The following is a 21,427-nucleotide window of genomic DNA, read 5'->3' on the forward strand; positions in this document are numbered from 1 at the left end:
AGGCCCACGCAGGAGGGTGGCAGTTTAGGACTCAGCAAGCAGATCTTACACTTAATGGGAGCTGAGCTGCGCAAACAGACGGGACTACCCCAGAATCCCCCAAGCCAGGGCAGTGCAGTGCAGTGCGGGGCCCCTGAGGCCACCATCCCCTGCAGGAGGGGTGCTGGGCTGCCCTGGGAGAGTGAGGAGGGCACGGTGGTGGGGGTCCCGCAGGCAACACAGCACTGGAGGGGAGGGGGTTAACGGGGCCATGGAGGAGCGGAAAGTCTGCAGCTGCGGGGCTGCAAGCAGGGGCCCGGGGGAAGCGGGGCTGGGCCCAGCTGGCCTCCATGAGCTCATCCTCGGGGACCGGGAGGGATGCACTCCCGGCCACGTGCCAGCGCGATCCCGACACGCCGCATGCCTGCGCCGCCCTGCAGAGACCCGGCTGGGTTCTTCCCCTCTGCAGGGTTTGAAGGCTGCCATGCCGCTGGGTACCGCAGTCCGGGGGTGAGGATGCGGTGCCCCCACCCAGCGGCCTCAGGGCTGCCCTGGAAGGGGGAGGCCGGGGAGGTCTCCCCGGTTGGGCCGTGGCCAGCGGTGCTGGAGGAAAAGGCTCCTGGGCCAGGAGACCGAAGGAATCTCTGGCTTTTCCTGGCCTGGCTGGCTGCCCGCGGGCAGGTGGGGGCTGCCGGGCTGCACCACTCTCTCCGTGCTGTGTGCCGTGCCAGCTGCTCACCTGCTGCAGGAGGGCTGAGAGGGTGGGGGCACAGCCCCTGGCACCCGAGTGCCTGGGCGTCTGCGTGGGTCCTGTCAGCACAGTGACAACAGGGTGCCAGAGAGCCCAACGGGGACACGCGGATGCCACCAACCGTGCTGCTCCCACTGCACAGACATCACCGCTACGGGCACCGGTTGTATTCAATCCCCAAACACTTTGCAGGGCTCAGAGCTGCGTGCTGCCAGCTTCCAAGGAGCCGCACCGCCTCGAGGACACGCAGGCCAGGCCTCGTTCTGTCCCTGGGGATCCACGAGGCTTCGCGCCCTCTCCGGCATTTCCGCCGGCAGTGGCAGGAATGCGGCGGCCGTAGGAACAATGCGGCACCTTGCGCCGCTCCTCTCCGTGACGAGGTCAGGAGCAGCTGCCCGGGCACAGCCCTGCGCTCAAGGAGCAGGCAGGATGCAGATGGAGATGACACCGGCTGCAGTTTCCTGCGGCAGGATGGGGCCAGCTTTCTCCAGCTCTGCTCCAGATGCTGAGCCAGGAGCGCTGGGGGTTCGGTGCTGTGCGTAGCGCAGAGCTGCGCCCGCTCCCCATCACCTAATGTGGCATCGGGGCCGTCGCTGGGACCAGCGCTTGGGACAGCTCTGTGCCACGGGAGGCTGCAGCCTCTGTGATGTGATGGGCAGCAGGCTTGGTCTGAGCCCCAGCCTGGCCAAACCGCTGCTTGCACAACTGAGGTTTATTTGGAACAGAGAGATTTCCAATAAATTATGTAATTTAAAAATTAAACAAAAACAAAAACAAAACAAAACAAAAAAACTACAATAAGAGCCTCAAGGTCCTGGATCCTTGGCTGCAGGGGAACACAGGCAGTGGGATGTGGTTGGGTTGCGGGTCTCAGGCTGAACACAGGCACCCGCAGCTCCCAGCGCAGGCAGGGCTCAGCGTAGTGTTTGAGCAGAGTCAGGCCCCCCACTTGCAGCCCCCTTTCCAGCCCCTCAGCACCAGAGGCCCCCAGCTCCTTTCCTGCTACACTTGAGGCCCATTCTCACCCCTCACCCTCTCCCTGTCAGGACAGATAGGAAGGCACCCAACATTGCCTGCACTCCCAGAGCTGCTTCTTCAGGCAGGGCTGGGGTCCAGGAGCTGGATCCTGCTCCATGCCACGCTCCAGAGAAACCACGTGCAGCCCACAGTGCTGCTTGATGCAGGCTCCTCCACCAACCCACCAGCACCACTCGCTCAGAAGGAAGCCAGGGCACAAGGGAACGGAGAGGGGAGAGCAGGCAGTGCTCTGGTGCCAGAAACCCAGGGGCCAGAGCAGGGGCCAGGAATGACAAAGCCTTACCCCCAGACAGGGAAGCAGGAAAGAGGATACTGCACTAATGGAGGGAAGGGAGGAGGCCACGCGTCCAGATAACCCTCCTGGCACAGTCCTTTCATAGCACAGTGATGGTGTGTTGGGTTTAGTCTGCTGCATGGCTGCACATGCCCAACACCTGTAACAGCACAGAGCTCTCACCAGCACCGCAGGGACAACAGCACCAGCAGTCTCCACCCTTCCCTGCAACGACTCCAGGGGGTGACAAGGAGAGAGAAGCGTGGTGCAGGAAACTGGTGACACTAAGGAATGGCTGCTGGCAGCGTGCTCGGCTATCAGCAGATCCACCCAGATCCGGAGGAGAAAGCAGGAAGCTCCCGTCATGGATGGCAGTGCAATGAGCGCGCAGGTCCTCTGCAGCGTGGGGTACAGCAGCGGGAAGGAGAGCACAACGCTTCCCTTGCAACTGTAAACACGGCACTTGGAGTAGCTTAGAGCCTTCTGCCCTTCAGGAGCCACCAGTGACACGGGGCCCAGTTTGGCAAGAGGCAGGAGTCACTCCTCATCCCCGGCAAGCAAGAAACCATAGAGGAAGTTGATGGCACGCTGGCGGTCCTGCTGGGTCTGCTTGGTCATCAGATTGGGGGGAGGCCGCAGGAGGAGGCTGGTGAACAAGGTGGCTGCAGAGGCAAAGTTACAGATCGGGAATGGAGACCTGAGAGGTGCCAAGAAGGGGATGTGTTTCAGGGAGAAGGCAGAGAGATGACACGGCCTTACCGATCATGGTGGCACTGACATTGTTGTCTTCAGAGTATTTGAGCAGCTCTCGGAGGAATGAAATCAGGTACCGAAACACGCTGCGGTGGCAGCGAGGCAGCTGAGAAATCACCTGCAAAGAAAACACAGACACAGTGCACACTGCTCCAGCCAGGCCGAGCTGTGGAACTCCGGACTGCAGGCAGGCAGCCTTCCCTTCTGCTGCACAACCAGTGAGCCACCAGCTGCAGCCCACGGCTGATGGCACCGCTTCAGCTCCTGCCTAACTCTCCCTCTAGGAGAACCACACCGCCAGGTAAAACCTGACACTGCCCTGAGGCTCCTTTCCTCTCGTCTTCTGCTCGGATCCAGCTGCGTGCAGCAGCACGAGGACCAGGATGAGAGGCTTCCTGAGGCAGCTCTGAAACATGCCTCATTTCTTCCTCTGCCTGAGGACATGCCTGGCTTTGCTTGTTGCCCCAACAGCTGCTTCTAGGAGTTGCTCAGTCACAGTCCTTAGAGGAAGCACAGGAACTGTGGTGCTCTGCAGGTGCTTAAGCCCTTGAGACCAGGGGAGGTTGTTTCAATCCCTGGGGCTATTCCTCATGTGCTCAGGGTGACTCTGTGCACACTTGGGGTCTCTTTGGAAGCTCCCAGCTCCCTTGGGATGGCAGCGACAGCCTTCTGACAGGAGAGCACAGCCAGAGCACCCAGCTCACTGTACTCACCCCATGAACTGCCCCGGAGCAACCCTCCCAAAGCTCCACCATAAGGAACACAGCGAGCTCCAGCACCAAGCCAGAGCTCAGAGCAGCAGGGAAGTCTCCTCACCTGTCGGCAGAGCCGGCTGTCATGAGAACAGTCCAGGCACCTCTGATACAGCTCATAGCAGATCACCGGCTCCGGCAGAGCCTCCAGGAAGATGAGGAGTGCTTCAGCCACAGAGTGGTTGCTGCCCGCTGGGCAGAGAGAGTCAAGGGGCACACAGAGCAGATGGATCACCCCCCCGTCTCTCTGCCTTCCTGTCTGCTTAGCTGCTGCTTCCTCCCTGCAGGCTGCACCGGAGCCCTGCCTAACTAATTGCTCCCTAACACCACAGCCCTCCCTCTCTGCTCTCCCTCAACCACACAAAATGCTGTTACATGCACCCTGCTCTGCGTTTGCCCACCCCTGAAACCCTCTGTTCCAGCAGCCCCTTCTCCAGGCCACATTGCCCAGAACCCAGCTGTCAGTACTGCTCTCAGCACGGCCTCACAGCAGATTCCCTGCAGCTGAACTAGCCAGAGGGCACCTCTGGGGTGCAGAGCAGAGCCAGATCTCCCTATGGGACCCTAGCACAAAAGCTCTCCCAGGGGAGATTTCACAGCAGAACCAAGATCCAGCAGGCTCCTGGGAATGCCATGCGCAGCAAGGATACGGATTGTCTCAGGGATACTGGTGTCCAGGCAGTCAATGATCTGCTGCAGCTCATCTTGCATGCCTGGAGTCTGAAACAGATCCTCCTGCCAAAGACAGTGGTGTCAGCACAAGGACGAGAAAAAGTCACCTTCCTCATGGAAGCTGAGGCACACAGTGAGGGCAGGGTGAGAACTGGTACTCAGGCAACACCTCAAGCAGAGGGGAAAAGCTTTATAAACAGCAAACTGGAGCTGATCCGCAGGTGCCACCGATAAACCAAGTCACCAAGCTCTCAAAAGCTTCCCGCTGCAGGCAGAAGCACTCTCCCTCACCTGGTGACAAGCATGCTTGTACAGGTGGTCCACCAAGAGCCAGATCTCCTTTGGCATCTGCAGCGGCATCTCACTTGCATCCTCACTGTTCAGGAAGCCGATCTGCAGCATAGACTTCTCCTGGTGGCAAAGAGCACACAAGGTTACAGGGAAACTCCAGTCTCTCCAGAAGGGTCTTGGCATAGAAAACCTGGAGAAGGAAAGCAGCAGCACCCACGACTCACCTGGTCCACCTCCTGCAGCACAGAGACATCAGAACCCTGCCCCACTCCCTCCCACCACCCCACAGAACCACCTGCTGGCCCGTCATGAACCAGCAGATGACAGTCCCCAAAGCCACCAGCTCTCAGAGGACAAGATGACCTGTCCAAGTCATCGCTCCCACCATCATCAGAGGATCACAGCACAACGAGTCCTGCTGGTGCATGAGCTTCCATGTTTTAGTTTAAGCCCAGCTGATCTCTGGATGTACCGTCAAGGACATGTCTTTACTGGCTCCTGCGTACTCTGATGACACGTGACTCTCAAGCAGCTTGGTTTTCTGAAGTTTGTTTCCTGATTTTCCTAAAGAGAGGTGCCTGCTGAACACAGGCTACACTGACACCACTCATGTTTTCCTGCTGTCCTCACGCGAGGCTGCTGAGGAGCTCAGCTGCTTACAAATCTCCATACACCGATCTTTAACAAGATTTTCTTGCTTCATTTTATTCTCACTTTAGGATTGCTTATGTTCCTGTGTGCTCACAAGGAAATACCACACACTGCTCTCCCAAAGCACAATCAGCAAAACCACCCAGAAGAGACCAACGCAAGCAGGAACGCATCTGAAGGACACCAGCAGAGGAGCACCACAAGCCCAACATAAAGCACTTCATTTTTGCTCCTAGCTTCCATGACAACAGTGATCTCTGTCCCTGTGCAGTGCACACAATCACCCCACAGCCAGCTTGGGCTGGGTTTGCATTCCCCTGATTTGAGCCCCAACAACACAGGCACTAGCCACGTCTGACACACAGCACAGCACAGGTTTGCCCCGCACACCACTCCGTTTCACCCTGCTGGGTCATGGCTACACACCTACCTCACCCATCCAAGCACACACAGGGAAGCTTCAGAAGCAGTTAAGCAAGCAGATTACTCACTACTTCCTTCTAAGAGAAAAAAGGCAAGAGCTGTGGACCCTCCTCGAGAGCTAAAGGCTCTTCACCAAACAAGTCCCCACTGCGGGGCATCGTAGCGCTGGGGCCGAGCAGCAGAGCAGCAGAGCAGCACACGCTCTGCCAGGCTGCCTTCTGAGCGCCGCAGAGCCCTCCCCAGCTGCCGGAGCACAGGCAGAGGAGGCTTGGGCCGTCCTCGAGCATCGGCTGGGCACCGAGCGCCCTCTCCTGCCGTCTGCGAGGAACAGAAGGCATCGCCGCCTTCTCTCCGCGGGAAGTAAGATGCTCTGCGCAAGGATGCTCGCAGGAGGCACCCAAATCCTCCCTTCCCTGCTGCTAGGAAGGAGTGGCAGCCCAAGCGCTGCCGCTGGAGGATGCGGAGGAACATCTGCCTCCTGCAGGAGGGCACGTCAAGATGGAAAGAGCAGAAGGCTGCAGGTGATTAGTTCAGCCCTTTCCCCACATCTGGTAGGGCTGCCGTGCTGAACCCATCTCGTACGCGTGCTTAGAGCTAACTCCCGTACGTGACAGCTCGCCAGCCTTTGCTGGAAGCAGTCACCACTGCTGCCTGGATCAGGAGGTGCTCTGGTTGGTCGGTTTTGCACATCGCACATTCGGTGAGGTTTAAGCAGCTCAGTCGGGCTGGCCCCATCTTGTCTGTGGGGTCACTTTGTGCTCCCGTGTGCTCTCTTCTATTCTGGGCCCACAGCTATGCTAAGAGGCTTTGCTGGAAAAAGCACTCCCTCTGGACCCAGCTCCCCTCCCCTCTTCAGCAGAAAACCAACTCTCATTCTTTACAAACAAGTCATCAAGAAGCAGACTTTCCCAGCAATTTGATTGCGTTACCTTTTCTAAGAAGCTGTCTTCTCCCTGAGAGCAGTGGGAAAGAGAGGAAAAAGTATCATTAAGAGAGAGAACGTGATCTCAAATTAAGCAGACACATAGTAGGCATTATGAGAACCCACCGAACGCCAGCTCCTTCACATGTTTTGCTGACACGGCCAAAGCTAAACCTACAGTGGGAGATTTGCCTGCCAGTTAGCAGAAATCCTGCTCACATGATGCACAGCTTCACCAGGATTTCTGCGAACTCCTCAAAGCAGCCTTGCAGCAGCGCTGCTCACTGCTGAGCCACAGGCAGATGAGAAATCTCTGCCAGGAAGAAGTTCCCTTTTTTGAATCTGCCCTGTTGGAAATAGATGTCCCTGTATTATTTCAGCCATCCTCTCCTGTGACCAGGCCAGAGAGAAAACGTACCCCAGGCTAAATCTGTATTTCTGAGTGCGTGGCAGCTGTGGAGCTCGCAGGCCCCCTAAGCAGCTTTGTGTATAGTCAGGGAAACGAGCGTTTGTGCTCAAAACCCCAGGCTGCTCGTCTGTCTCAGCCTAATAGCATTAGCACACTGCACTGAGGAGCATGCCAAAGCCCCTCCAGGCTGCATGTCCAATCCCTCAGCCAACGCTGAAGCAGGGTCTGCTCAACAGTGCCATGCTGGCTGGCTCCTTAAGACACTGTTTAGCGAAGAGCATGAGAGGAAGCAAGCTGAATTTTGGCAGATCAACCTCTCAGGTTATGAGCAAGCAAACAATTCAAGGGCTGAGCTAGACACAAAGCTACAGCAGCCAAGGTGCAGGACTGGTGGGAGCAGCCCCTTTGCTCCCCTGTCACTTGTGCTGTGCCCGCTTCCTTTGGAGGCTCGCTGTGTCCTAACACAACGAGGATAGATCAGCCCCCTGCAGAGAGCAGTTTGCTCCAAAAATGAAATAGCACAGGTTCTTCTTCCAAGGCACAGGGGGAGTGACTGCAGTCACAGGTTCAGGACAGCAGAGAGCCACACTGCACAGAAGCACGGCCAGTTTGGTAAGTGGGTGAGTCATGGCAACAGCCTCACTGCCACCTCCCCGCCTGCCCATCCTGCTCCTTGCCTCTCTTCCTGGGGCATTCAGCACAATTGGCTCCATGAGACTAACACACACCTGAGGAAGACTTTTCAAGAGGCTTCTTAAAGCCTACAGTAGGACCCCAAGAAAGAAAAAAACAAGATGAAGAGAGGTCAAGTGGCAGCAGCTTCTCCTGAGAAAACCAGGAGAATCATTTCCAAGCACTCCCACCTACACTTTGCTACCCTGCACCAGACTGCCTCTCACACCCTCATTGAGCTCCAAATCTCCCAAATTCCAAAACAGTTTCGCCAGGCCAAGAAAAAAGCTTGATGCAGTGAAGCCCTTGCACCGTGTAAGTGCAAGAGAGAGAATGCTTAATATACAAAGACACTGCCTTCTTTGCACAGTCTGAACATTTGCTAAATACGTGTAACTGGACTAGAACACCTCTGGGCTGTGCAGTGGTTAACACCCTCACTGTTCTCCCTTGTAGAAAGTGCTCGTCTTTTCCTGTCTCCAGGAATTTCTCAACTCACAGGTATGATCAAAGACAACAGGCCTGAAATAGCTCTAACGTGACACCAGCTTTATAATCTAAGTGACTAAACTTGGCTTTGGGCTGTGACACATTTTATTCCTTCAGTCTGCTTTATAAGTTCCAGCTGAAGTACTGCAGTCAAAGTGACCTCACTGACTGGAGAGACTGCTGCTCTCCTGCAGATATGGGGACAGAGTGCTTTCATGTTTTACTCTTCTCTGATTGTTTTGCTTCCTGTATTTCTCTACGTTTCACTGAATAACACGAGAAGGAAATCTAGAGGTAATGGAAGCTGAACAGTTACTCAGACAGAAAAACAATAGTGTGTATCCAAGAGGACAGAAAAGCCAGGCCTGATTCCTATCCATCAAGCAAGAAGTCAGCACTGAGCACTGAGAAGCTGAGGAAGTCACCAAGATTGACAAAATGCTCCAGACCGAGTCTGACACAGTTCTAAAACAAGAAGGATGATTAACAGCTGAATCCTGAAAAGCCTGAGGAGCTTGAGGCCTGGATCAGTTGCTAAAATTGAGGAGGCAAAAAACCTATCAACCTGTATCTTGCCACCTGGATTCTTCTTAGCCTAATCTTGTGATTACAAAAAACATAATTCTAGCATAACAAGTGGTCTTTCTGCATGTTGGGCCAATGAGAAAAGTGGATGTTTACTAGAAAGGGAGGGAACTGGAACAGTCAGCAAGGGTGGGGCAGCTACTAAAGGGAAGAGAAAGGAGCTTTAGCCAGCAGGGGTGGAAGCTGTCAGATCTACAGATGTGAGTAAGCAGCAGCTCATCAGACAAAGAAATGAATGGAAGGACAAGACTGTAAAGTATGAGAAGAGAGGACAGCTGTAACACATCAGAGAGACTGAAAGAAGTGGCCTAACTGTTCACGTGAACAGAATATAAATGGCCTTTCTGGCTGAACAGCAATGGGTAAGCGGACTAAAACTCAGCAACTGTTAAACTGCATTGAAGCAAGGCCAGGAAAGGCCATAAGGAAACAGGAATGAAAGCAGGCTGAAAACAAGAATTAATGCCCCCAAAACAGGATGTAAACCCAGAAACAGCCACAAGGTACCAAAAAGGCAAAAGATGATGAGGGCACACACGACACCTTGTAGACATAAAAGTGGTTTCAGAAGTATGTAGATTAACATAGCAGGGACTGGTGAAATTTGGGGAGATTAAGGGTTATCTCTGCACTGCAGAAGAGCTTGCTCACAGTGATTAGCATGACAGGAAGTGACTGGAGAGGTTGCAGGACTGGCCACTTGCTGAGCTGTAGCCATCAGCATACTGAACAGCACCAAGTTCCTTCCTTCGGTCCCATTCCTGCCTGTTCCTTTCCGTAAGCAATGCAAATACCACAGCTGCCCATAAGGAAATGGATCTGTAGCCCTCTCTGTGCCATCTCAGAAGAGAGTATTTCAGTCATACTGCTTATGGCACATCAGTGCCACTCAATCTGAGCATGCCAGCACCGACAGGCAGCAATGCACACACAAGGAGATGGGATCATTGTTCTGTCTCAACACCATGCAGCATTTAGGGTCTAGTCAAAGAAACTGCAGATAAAGTACAGGCGACCAAAAGCCATTGGTGGCGGAAGGAGATCACAAAAAACAATCTCACACTCTGGAAGAAGTAAATCAGCTTAGAGCCAGCACAGCTGAGCAAAGCAGAAGGCATTACTCCTGCTTTTAGAAGGGAATGTGTTCTCTCCCTGCTAAGAGAACCACAGGGTAAACACGACATGCCCACTGACAGCAGCCTGCGCTCCAGGAATAATGCTGCTTACCAGGTCAATGAGTTTGGTGACTGGAACTTCCCGGATGGGTTGTCTCATTCGGCACAGGGCCTCTAGAGAGGTGCCAAAGCAGCTGGGCAGGTAGCTCCCACTGATGGTGAGGAAATAGTCCTTCCCTCTGTCCAAGTGAAGGACGAGAATATCCTCAATTTTATCCTCGCCTGAGTTCAGCAGGGTTACGGAGTCCTTACTGACATACACGTCCAAGGAGATGTCCACACTCTCATCTGCAACAAGCAGCAGCTCTCATCAACAGAGACACACTCCTCACAGTGACAAGGACACATAGCAGGGACAATGGCCACAAAACAGAGCAGACCAACAAGGATGATGGTGGGAAGGGTGAGACCCAGGAAAGAGGGGAAGGACTGATCAGAGATGGGGTGGCAATCTGCACCAACATGCCGCAACAGCAGCAAAACTCACTTGGCTCCAGGTAACCTCCACAAGGCTCAGCTCGAAGCCAGGGCTTACAGTACTGCTTGTCACTGAGCTTTGGGATGAAGGAGAAGTGACAGGGAACCTGTCCATTGTTGGTTATCTGGAACTTCTGCTTCTGCAGCTGCCGGAACTTCACGTTCTCAAAGTGAAACTGCAATGAGAGCAGAAAACACAGATCACGTCAATAGCAATGAGAGAACACACAGATAGCCACCCAGGCCTTCCATCATGGCAGCCTACGAGCCTACACAACACCAAACTTCTAAGAGAAGATCTGTCAAGAAGAAAGGTAAGACGCTCCTTCTAATCTAACTTCTGATCACAAGCTCACAGACAAATTTCCTACAATTCAGTTTGGTGAATCAAATCTAGCACTTCTGAAGCTGATGTGTTTGGGAAGTGGCAGTGATTTGGATTTCATCCTCACTTCTCTCCTGCTTAGCTCCAGCGAAGGAAGAAAGTCATTCTCCATTCTGTCCATCATGCGGACGATATCTTCAAACACCTTTCGATATCTCTGCTCATCCACAACCTTTACCTGTGGAAAAATCAGAAAATGCCCAGCTAAGCTTCTGATCAGCTTCACAGGAACTGTTCTGGGAGTGTTTCTGGGCAACGGGTCACACTACTGGGAGATTGCTGGGGGTGATCTCTGTAGGACAGCAGTAACATCTTGCAGCATTACTCATCATTCTTCAGGCTACAGCCCAGAAGGTAAGCAGCATCATTAAAGCAGCCAGTAAGACTGCTCTCCTCCCTATTACATAACTACACCTGCTAGGGTAAAGGACAGCAAACACCTGCAGCACTTTGGTATAACAGTCCCAGCACTGCACACCTGGGCTACACAGCACACGAAGACCACAGCTGCTGTTTGCTCTGTAGAGGCTGGCAAGGCTGCCAAGTAGCAGCACACCTCCCAAGTGGACACACTTCGTTTTTTATTTTCTCTGTCCTCTTGTCACAGCGTTCACAGCTGTGCCTTGGCTACAAGACCTCCTCCTGAAGGAATGCAAGACAGCATTGACGTCCTGCTCTTCCACAGAAGAAAGAAGTTGTTACCCCAATGTGGAAAAGCGCGCTGACTGGCTTGTGGTCACTGGTCTTCAGGTCCATATGACTGCGATAGTGGAGCTGGTTGATGTTCCCACCCCTCCAGAGGATTCTGTCACACCACGCTGGCACACGACACTTTCCACTACAAGGAAACGCAGGTTAACAAGGGAATCCAACAGTTCTAATCAACATCCAAGCTGTTCCTCTTCCTGGCCAGGCAGCTCCCCCCACCCCTACCACCAATGAGCACATCAGCAGTGATGGAATGAACTCCCACACTTCCCTCAGCTGGAATGTTATGGGATTTCTGCTGTCTTCCCCTTCTCTCTACGGTAGCTAAAATCCGTTCCAGCACCAGGAAACTATGACCACAAACAGCACTGTTTCCACAGTCTGAGTCCCCGTGCAGCAGGACCCAAACTGCACTAATTTCTTCTGCTGCCCTTCTGCACGTTATAGCTTGATCCATCACCCACCGTTTCCATTAGGAAAAGCCTACTCAGCTATTACTTTACGTTACAAAGTCTGAATCCTGGGTTTTCCCTCTCCAGATTAACTGCAGCGCTGATTCATAAACACAGGCAGAGTAAAATCTGATTGGTGTGTGGTTGGGAACACCTTCTTGAGAGTTTCTCAATTTACAGCAAGTTTCCGCAGCAGATACACAAACGTTCATGGGAGGCACGAAGCAGACAGCAACAGAAGGAACCCTGCTGCTATCCCAAGGTAGCCATCCCTGGGGGTGTGTGCAAGTCAGGGGACAGCATGACTCACGGAGAGCATTTCTTCCTCTCCAACTCCTTTTATGCTGTTTGTCTCCGGTAGCAATAAAAACCCTTCCAGTGCAGAGGCATCTGCGAGTTCAGTTTACCTCCCTTCATGTATTGGAATCACAATAACTGAGGTTTAAGGCACACGTCTGCTCAGTGTGCACAGGATGTGCCTATTCAAAGTAGTAGGGAAAACAAAGGAGTACAAACTTGCCCGTGCCCTCCAGCCACCACCGCAACACTGAGAGGCATTTCTACCTTTCAGAAGCAGGAAATCACCTTTTGCAAGAAAATGTCAGTTAGCAACAAATTTACCTGGAATCCCAGCGATCTGTTTTAGAGTCATATTTATATGTAGGGATGAATTTGATCTCTCCCTCGATGAAATCTGCAAATGCTTTCTTATGAATACGTTGGATATTCAGCTAGAAGCAGAAAAAAAATCATTTTTCAAAAATCAAACCAAAACAAAAAGCCAGATAAACAAAAAGCAAACCACCCCAAACACCCCACCCTTCCCAGCAGAGAGTCAGAGAACAGACCTGCAGACAGAGCAACTGCAACTTGTGACCACAGGATTTACCAGACGTCCCCAAAACTGCCTCTCAGATATCACACCTTTAACAAAGGTCAAAACTCAACACACCAGTGGGATGTTTTCCAAACAGACTGAACACAAGCAGGCACAGTGCTGCTCACCATACCACACAGAGAAATACTAATTGTTCCACTCGTGCTAAATGCCCTCATCAGTTTTCAGGCTTAAGCATCATCATCATTAATATTTCACTGTCAGTTGTTTAACAAAAGCATCCAGAATTGTGCTCAGATGACAACCCGACACTGCTTCCCTCTCCTCGTTTACTCTGCTGCAAAGCTTCCTAGATTTTGTTCTCACAAGAAATCCAAGCTGCAGTTGTTCCCTGCCTGAAGCTCTGTAGTACAGCACAAATGAGCTACAGAACAGAAACAATCAGATTTCCTGTTGAACTGTGTGTCAGAGATGCCATTATATTTGTTCACATTTCACAGGTAGAACCCTTCATCTTAAAGACACACCTGGTGCTGTCTTGCATTCCAGCATGCTGCAGAGAAGCACTAAGTGAGGAAGACCACAGCACAGAATTTAGGTCAAACTGTCTGAGCAGCCAAGTCATGGTCTCTAAATCAATACCTTTTCCAGGACACTTGACTGCAGCAGCTGTTGTTGCTGTTACAAATTCCTGTGTTCCAGCTTACAGCATGTCCTTACAAGAAAAATCTTCCAGCGAGACTCGAAGACACTTCCATAGCAATTGTCTGAGTCACAGCTAAGGCCAGCATTGCCTACAAGTTTGGTTTAGGGGGCTGATGTCACCAAGGCACTCAGAGCTCTGTCTATGTTCTAGCATCACTGCCTATAGGCACTCACTGCAGAGAGCCTGCCAGCTCCTCCCAGGCACAGCACAGCGTGAGCCAAGATGACTTCACACAAGTATGGAGCAAACAAAGGTGGAGTTCACTGACCTGGTCGTACATCAACAACTTCTGAAGTTCGTTCTTACTGATAAGGCTTTTCACTTCATTGGCATCAGGGATACAAAGCCTGTAGTTCAAGTCTCCCAGCCAGATGACAACACTGAAAACAAACACGGAAAAGAAGAGGCAGCAGTCAGTATCGTAAACCACACAGGGAAGAAGGGGTGAGTGGGAGAATTGGCTGCTGGTGATTGACACCAAAACACACAGGAGACAACAGAGACCCGAAAGACTGAGTTTGACAGTAGAAATTTCTAGAGGCATCTGTCCCACCCCTCCTGTTGGTCCTTTACAGCATCTCCTTTGGAACCCCACATGAGACTGAAGGCTCAGTTTAATGAGAAATATTAGAGTTTGCCTCGGGCTGAAAATAACCTTGAGACCACCACCAAATCTTAAATCTTAAACCCACGTGTCCCACCAAGGCTTCAAATCCTCCCGAGCTACACGAAGTCCACCTGGTACTCAGACTCCTGCATACAGAAGGTGACAACTACAGAACTCCCTCCTGCTCGTGGACCAGTTACACAGGCTTACATGCACGTATCTGCATGCTTGCAGCCTGTGTCATACCATGGTTTTACCAGTTTGTTTCCCACTGCCTTTCTTTCAGATCAGAACACTCCCTTATCACTTACCCAGCACAGACTGACTGATGCAGCATTTGCAAAATGCACGGGTATGCTCCCTTCACTCTTCTGATCTCTGGAATGTTTCTGTCTTACCTACCAGCCCTATCTCAAGTACCTGTTCTTATTCTGCTCCTCTCTGGGTTTCCAAACAGACCTACATCCTGCTGATATTCTCTCTTTAGCCCATAAAGGTTTCATTCAAGGATTAAAATCTAACGCTTCCTTTAGTATCAAAGCTCTTCCTGTCTATAACCAAACCTCAACTTTTCCATTAGAGAATTACCAAGGACAATCTAACACTTGACATTTTTAATGGCTTAATAATTAACTACAGAACTATCATTAGTTTCTAGTAGGTTTATGAAAGGTTAATTTATATCTTTGTTGTACACATGATGGGGTTTGGTTTGCATTATACAGCACCACTGCCACTCCATAACAAAAAAAAATAAAAAATCAAGTATTGCCTGTATGCCACCTCACTGTAAACACTCATTAAACACAAAAAGTCTAAAAAGCACAAACTTCCTGCTATCCCTTTTCTTCCCATATTCATACTCCATTTACTACCACAATACAACCCACCACATTTTCAAGCCCTGTAATGCTCAGCCACTGACTCAGAAATGCTGTTTGCTTGAAATGAGAACGTTATACGTGAGGAAAATGCCATTACAGGCAGAGTGCCCGAGTGACTGCAGAGAAAGGGGACCTGGCAGCTTGGCTGCAGGTGCTACAGTGCACCAGGTGCCTTGGCATTTTTAGTTACACTGTTAATTAAGCCAAAAAACAGAGCAAAACCTCTTGTTGCTGTGATTTTGGCTTGATCTCTATTATTTAACACCGCTTCGAGAAGGGAAGACAGCAAAACTCACTCGTGTTTCATGATGTTGTACTGAGGTAGAGTACCATCAGGGGTTACAAAGCTCATCCGGGCACAGATATCCTTGTAGTCCTGATTCCGTCGCTCAAAGTCCTCCACGTGAGCAGCCAGGTGGGAATTGACAATGCAGAAGGTGGTGTTGTGGAACACGAAGCGCACCGCCACGCCGCCCTTGTTGCCCTGGGCAGGACAGGTATCAGAGGTTGTTAGAGGAGAACACACACACGAGGCATCAGGGAGAACACAGGGATGGCACAGAGGTGAGAACAGGACCAGACCGTGCCATTTCTTGCACGGATGCACAGAAGCAATAGACTGGCCTTGGTGACTCACCATCTTTCCGATGATTCCGGTGCCCACAGACTCTGTCACCACCTCCCTGATGTTGCTCAGCTGATCCTTCCTAGCAAACACAAGCAGCATCATCCCAACCAAACGGACCATTTGCACCTGCAAAAATAAAAGCAATCCTAAGTTTCCAGAAAGGCAGTGGTAACACGTGTCCAATTTGCCTGCTCTGCCCGACTTCTCTGTCCCTCTCAGTCCCTCATTATGTTTTGTACTCAATCCATGCTTGCAACAGCACCCAAAGGATACTCCTGTCCCAAAGTTAGCTTCTGGAAGACAATCTATCATCTCCCAACAGCCATCAGCAGTGCTAAGCTTACCACATTTCTCACTGTGGTGTTTCCCTACAAACACTGCTGTCTTGCAAGGTAACAGAAATGCGCAGCAGTTTTTTCTCTAATGCAAAGAGTCTCCTTCTGGAGCCAAGAAGTTCTTCTCAGCTGCAGAGCTGAACTCACAGGTGTTAACCCAGCGCTGATGTGCACACCCCAGCAGGGATCACGGGTCTGCTGATGATTCTCTGGGCACTCTGTGGCCCACAGTCTCCCTGAACCCTCCAAACAAGCCCTGGCTCATCACCTTGAAAGCCAGTGCTGAGGCCTTCAGCCTGAGCGCAGCCTGCATGCTCACTTGAGAGGCATTAAGATGTGCTGGGATTAAGCCTAGTGAAGGAAGAAGCTGAAACCACAGAAATAAATGGGAAGAGCCAGAAAACTCAGCACACTCCACATTTACACATCCACGCTGACATTTACATGCAACCACAAAGGCTTATCTATGGTTTCAGTAACTACTCTCTGCCTGCAGACATACCCTCCCCCTTTTTCAAGAGTGGAAGAAGTTTGCCTGCATTACTCATGTAACACAAAGGCAGAAGAACATCAGCCCCTTTGCAGTTCCCATCATGACCACAAACTTCAGTTCAGCGAGGTATTCCATTTTCCTGCTGTTACCTATAACCCATGGCTCTGAGCTCAACACAGAACAAGCAGCACAGGGGTGTGACAGCAAACACACGGGCCAACAAGGGAGGGGAAAGCAGCTCATGCAAAACAGTTTCCTACAGAGAGATGAGAAACAATGGCTTGTTTCAAAGCAAGCAGAGCGAAGAGCAGGTGCCACAACTGAAGCAATTCCGCCTCAAGGTAGCAGCCTCCAGAACATTTCTCCTCACAAATTATTCCATTCCTTCAGGGGGAAACTATTCATTTCATTTAACAGCTCAAGACACACCTTGTTTCTATACAATGGTGAGAAAGCAACACAAAGAAAGAACTTGAACCTGCTGCTATGGTTTTACTGAGCATATTAATTCCTTGAAATCTGCCTCTTATTTTATAGCTGTTTTCATCTCTAATCTACTAATTTCTGCTTCAAAGTGCAACACTCCCCTACAACAGCAGGACGAGTAGACTTTCCAGACTCAGTTCAGCATATCTGACACACAGACTGGTAAACACATGCCAAGCAACAGCCTTCATACCTCCAGTCTGCTTTGTGGGTCAAGTGAGAAAAGAGGAAACCCATTTCTGTGCTCTTTCCAGTAATTCCAACCCTCTGACAAACCCCCGTACCACCCAACAGAACTCACTTTCTTATACTTAGCCTGAGGGTGCAGGGACCTCTCCACAGCAGCCAGCCATTCCTGCTCCTTTGCAGAATCAAAGTAGAAAAAAGCCTCCGTGCTGAGGTCCAGCTCCTGGAATCTAAAACCAAGCCAACTTAGCAGAAGTGGAATGTGCTACAGATCACTCTCTTTCTACAGGAAGGTCCCACCTGAAACCTTCACGAATATCTTTCCTTGCTAGAAAAACCTCATTCTCTCTTCCTAAAGCAGCAGCAGTGCTTCTGAGACCCTACTGCAATACAATCCAGGAAAACTCCTCTCTGCAAGAAGTATGACTTCTGATTGAGGACAGCCAGGGAGCTCTGCAGACACCTCAAGTAAAATCTCTTTTGCTACATCACAGTAAACTCTTGTTTAACTTGATACCCCACCTCAACCAAATGGCAACTTTCCTTTAGACAAAGCTCAGCTTTGTGGAACCTCTGAGAACATGACAGGAGCTTCAGATAAACACAGTACACCAGTACCGAGCAGGAAACCTGGCACCATAAGTAAATACAAGGTAATTGCTCCTCACCCGATGCAGTAGAAGTCGGGAGGCTCGGTGTCACATGCCAGCCAGGGTTCCAAGCCACTGTCTGGAGACTGCCCGTTCACATTCCATGTTCCCACAAAAAATCTACAATACAAAAGCAAAGACAAAAGTAAGAAAACACAATAACCAGTGCACCAGCCCAGTATTTCCAGTGTACACAAAACAGCATCCAGGCTGGGAGAAGGGAACACATGAGCAATCCGTGCACAGGGTAATGCCAGCTATGGGGTAACTGAAAATATTCCTAAGCTTGGCTCATCTTCAGTGACACCAATTTTGCAGAATGCTACAAAAACAAAGACATTTCACTGGGGCCAGCAAACATCTGGCTCTGTTAAAATCATGTTGTGTGGGATGATGCTAAGGCTGTGCAGTGCTCCCTTTTTTCTCCTTCTGCCAATTGCTTCAGTCTTACTTGAAGGTCCGGAGATCTGACACTCATAAAGAAAATGATGCAAAAGGAGAAGCTGTATTGCAGACATTTCTTTTTCTTTTCAGTCTGCACAAATCCCCATTTAGCCACCCAAGCTGGCAATGCATCAGCAGCTGTCAGATTTCAAACCTGGGCTGGATTGGAGCTCACAGAAGAGGTTACAGAGTCTTGTCACTCTCTCTGCAGGGTGTTGCCTAGTCACAGCTCTAACCTGAAGTTCTCAAGGTTGACATATTCCTTCTCTCTCTTTCCAAGCACGTGTTTGATGAGGCCTTCTCTTTGTCCTGACTGGTTGCTGGGTAAAAACATTTTGCGCATGGTGTCGGTTACTTTTGGCTGGTCTCTTGATGTCCCTTCTCTCTCTCGGTGAAACCTCAGAAGGAAGCAAGAGCAGAATTAAAACTGGTTCTGCTGTCGAGGAAGAGAAGGAGAAAAGGGAAGAGATTCACCATGCTACTTACTGCCTACTTGGAGGCACAGGAGGAGGTGGGGGTTCCCGGCGAGAGCCTGCTTGGTGGTTTTGCATGTTTCTTTTCTTCTCTAGGCTTAAAGCATTGAAGTCATCCTCAAACCCCAGAGCTCCTATAAAGAAAAAGCCAAGCACAATTCAATACAGCTCAGAACAAAATAAGGAAGGAATGTAGCTCCTCGGGAATTGAAAGAGCAAGTGATAACAGCAGTATACCAGCTCTGATAACACAGAGAGTGAGTGACAGGGTCAAGACAAAACAGAACTTAACACATGCAAGCCAAGGCACTGAGAGGAGACAGCACTAAAGAAGAAATGAACAGTCCAGGGCAACAGAATCAGAGGATGAAGATGTTTTGTTTTGCATGGGATATGGTGAGCAAAGGAAATGGGTCAGAGGGCAGTGTGGAATGCAGCATCCTTGCCACCAAGGGCCCAGTTCTGCACACGCCACAGAGCATGCAAAGGTGACAGCCACTTCCATACCTGGAGAAGAGGCCTGCAATAGACTTGGGAGGTTTTTCTCCACCTGATGCCAGCTGTCTGAGTCCTTATGTCCAGGCAGAGAGTCCTTTAACTGAGCTGGAAACAGAACGAGCCCTGTCAGGTACTGCTGGTGGCCTGAGGGTTTCAGGATTACAGTGATAGCTCTGCTTACCTTCCTGTATGCTCTGCACCTCTGCAAGGAATCCCAAGCAATGCTCCTCATCAGGGATTTCAAAGAGCCTCTCAGCTGTCTTGTCACCTTGTATCCGGATCTTGCAGCCTGCTTCAGACATAAACACAAACTCACAGTCAAGTCTGCTTGACAGATGTTATACCCTCAGAGCCAGTAGAATTACTACATATCCTCTGAGCTCTACAATGGAAGGCAACATCCAGCTACTCTTTCTGATGGCAATTTAAACCTAACCGAGTTTCACAGCACTTCAGAGCTTATCCCCCTTGGGATAGCACCAGTCACATTTCCCTGTTTTTAGGAAAACTTTTCCCCACTGCTATCTCACAGAGAAGAGCTCTAAAAGTAGTAAGAAAGCACGAAAGGGAAAGCAGAATGAGTGAGTAGGGAGAGCTGTCATATGCACAGTGTTAAAGGCAGATAGCAACCGGGGCTCAGGTCAAAGAAATGAGAATGGAAGGGAAATGAGAATGGTTCTGAAGCCTTGAGGAGAGATTTAAGAAGTTAAAGTTTAACCAATTGCCAATACTCTTATTCGGGCGGTTAAGACCATCTTGTGACAACTAGATGCCTATAAAAGCCAGGAAACACTTGACAAAATACAACCCCAGCTCGGTCCAAGGATACTAGGTATGGAGGCAGGTGAAAGAAGCAGTCATCAGCACCCAAAACAGGGCACAGTTTCCTGGAAGGAGCTTAACACACGCAACTGTCCATAGTTATAAAACTTACTGTTTGTAGCTATATCAATCAGCAGAGTTTCTTCTGCCTCTGGAAGAGAAGAGAAAAAGCACTGAGACTTCACCTTGAACGCTGTGGGAAGCACACAGTCAAAAAAGCACATTGCCTGCTTCTAGCCACAGAAGTCCGAGGAAAGGAAGAAACATCTCTGCTACTAATAACAGCTTCAGCAGAAAGAATGGCACATCTGGACAGCTTGGACAATCAAAATGTCACAGAGGAGACTGCTAATATTCAGAGCTCTCACATATCTGGACAGGTTTTTGTGAAACACCAGTCTGGCAACGAACCCAAGAGCTTATCTTACACAGCAAAAATGATGGCCAGAACTACACCGAATTATACAGAAGGTTATAACCTAAACCAGGAGGAGATGCTGAACAAGCATTTCCCTCAAGGGCATCCACTGCTATTAAAGTTCTTCCTAGACAACACCTCGAGTTACTTCCCACTCCATGTGCAGCTGTTTGGAGCTGGCAGCTTATGGAGGTTTTGAACGGAACACCCAGGAATCAGAGCACAGCTCCCAGCTGCTGCCCGCACCAAAGGCAGAGCCTGGCAGGCAGTGAGGGGCACACACTGCTGACAGGGGCTGAGCAGGGGCTCTGTTCGACCCGAGCCCACCAGGTCCCTGCAGGCGTGCTGAGACAGGGCAGCCCCGCTCAGATGTGGAAGGCACAGGAGCCCATAAACCACAAGTTTTACTTCCAGGGGGAAGCACACGATCTACACAGAAGCTGAGGTCAAGAAAAAACCACGAAATTCCGTTTTTGCCAACGAATGGCAGTGGATTCTGGCTGCCACGAGAGAGCCCGCTGCAGGAGGCCGTACCTTGCACGCACTTAAAGCGGCCGTTGATGGGAATGTAATCCGGCTCCGAGTTTTCTCTCTCCTGGGAGTGGATAAGGAGCCTGCAGACAGAGCGAAGCCGCGTAAAATCGCGGGGCCGGCTCCTTCCCGGACACACGGCCGGGAGCAGCGCTGCCACCGCCCGAGGGACGCCGTCCTGCCCCGGCCAGCCCTGCCCACAGGACAGGACAGGACAGGACAGGACAGGACAGACACCGCCAGACACCAGGACGGCTCGGCTCGCACACCCCAGTCCCGCCCCGCTGCCGCTCCGCACTCACCCGTATCGGCCGCCCCGCTGGGCCAAGCTCAGCGTGCACGGCTCCCGTCGCCCCGCCCGCACCTCAGCTCCGAGCAGCCCCCGCGCCGCCGCCTGCCCTCCCCGCCGGCCCTGCCCCCCGCCCGGCCGGCCCCTCCCCGTCGGCCCCGGGCGGCTCCCGGTGCGTTCGGCGAGGCCCCAGGCCGCGACGGGCGGCTCCATGGCGGCGGCGGCGCCTCCGTCTCCCGGCGACCCCGCGCCGCCCCTCTGGAGGAGAGCGGCGCTCCGAG

General features: G+C 51.3%; 1 protein-coding gene across 6 annotated transcripts; it reads right to left on the reverse strand.

Annotated features, from left to right (window-relative positions):
- Positions 1 to 1,424: 1,424 nt before the first annotated feature.
- On the reverse strand, positions 1,425 to 21,421 carry OCRL (OCRL inositol polyphosphate-5-phosphatase). 6 transcript variants are annotated; one of them, XM_010715150.4, is made up of 23 exons: positions 21,160 to 21,421; positions 20,861 to 20,940; positions 20,021 to 20,059; positions 19,268 to 19,375; positions 19,096 to 19,191; positions 18,602 to 18,722; positions 18,352 to 18,513; positions 17,690 to 17,791; positions 17,137 to 17,251; positions 15,531 to 15,647; positions 15,190 to 15,377; positions 13,671 to 13,782; positions 12,480 to 12,589; positions 11,401 to 11,536; positions 10,766 to 10,876; positions 10,324 to 10,489; positions 9,889 to 10,124; positions 6,514 to 6,537; positions 4,511 to 4,630; positions 4,198 to 4,282; positions 3,612 to 3,739; positions 2,802 to 2,913; positions 1,425 to 2,704 (listed from the first exon to the last, which is right to left on the reverse strand). In XM_010715150.4, exons 1-23 carry the CDS (start codon positions 21,357 to 21,359, stop codon positions 2,580 to 2,582), a joined length of 2,793 nt encoding a protein of 930 aa, XP_010713452.2. In that variant the 5' UTR covers positions 21,360 to 21,421; the 3' UTR covers positions 1,425 to 2,579. The 6 variants fall into 6 exon arrangements, 4 of the variants coding, with proteins under 4 accessions (XP_010713452.2, XP_085086544.1, XP_085086545.1 ...); XM_085230418.1 differs by having other exon boundaries at positions 19,268 to 19,378; positions 21,160 to 21,420; XM_085230419.1 differs by lacking the exon at positions 6,514 to 6,537 and having other exon boundaries at positions 19,268 to 19,378; positions 21,160 to 21,420.
- Between the last annotated feature and the right edge of the window lie 6 nt (positions 21,422 to 21,427).

Source organism: Meleagris gallopavo, chromosome 9 (genome assembly GCF_905368555.1).
Source record: "Meleagris gallopavo chromosome 9, MGAL_WU_HG_1.1, whole genome shotgun sequence".
In the NCBI taxonomy this organism is placed as follows: Eukaryota; Metazoa; Chordata; class Aves; order Galliformes; family Phasianidae; genus Meleagris; species Meleagris gallopavo.

What these genes read in the sequence shown, in the direction of transcription:
- OCRL (XM_085230418.1), bottom strand. Translation starts at nt 21,359, where the DNA reads ATGGAGCCGCCCGTCGCGGCCTGGGGCCTCGCCGAACGCACCGGGAGC. An exon ending in CCGCTTTAAGTGCGTGCAAG is followed by an intron (nt 20,060 to 20,860) that starts GTACGGCCTCCT and finishes CTTCTCTTCCAG; the next exon opens with AGGCAGAAGAAACTCTGCTG. An exon ending in ACAAGCATGCTTGTCACCAG is followed by an intron (nt 4,283 to 4,510) that starts GTGAGGGAGAGT and finishes TGTCTTTGGCAG; the next exon opens with GAGGATCTGTTTCAGACTCC.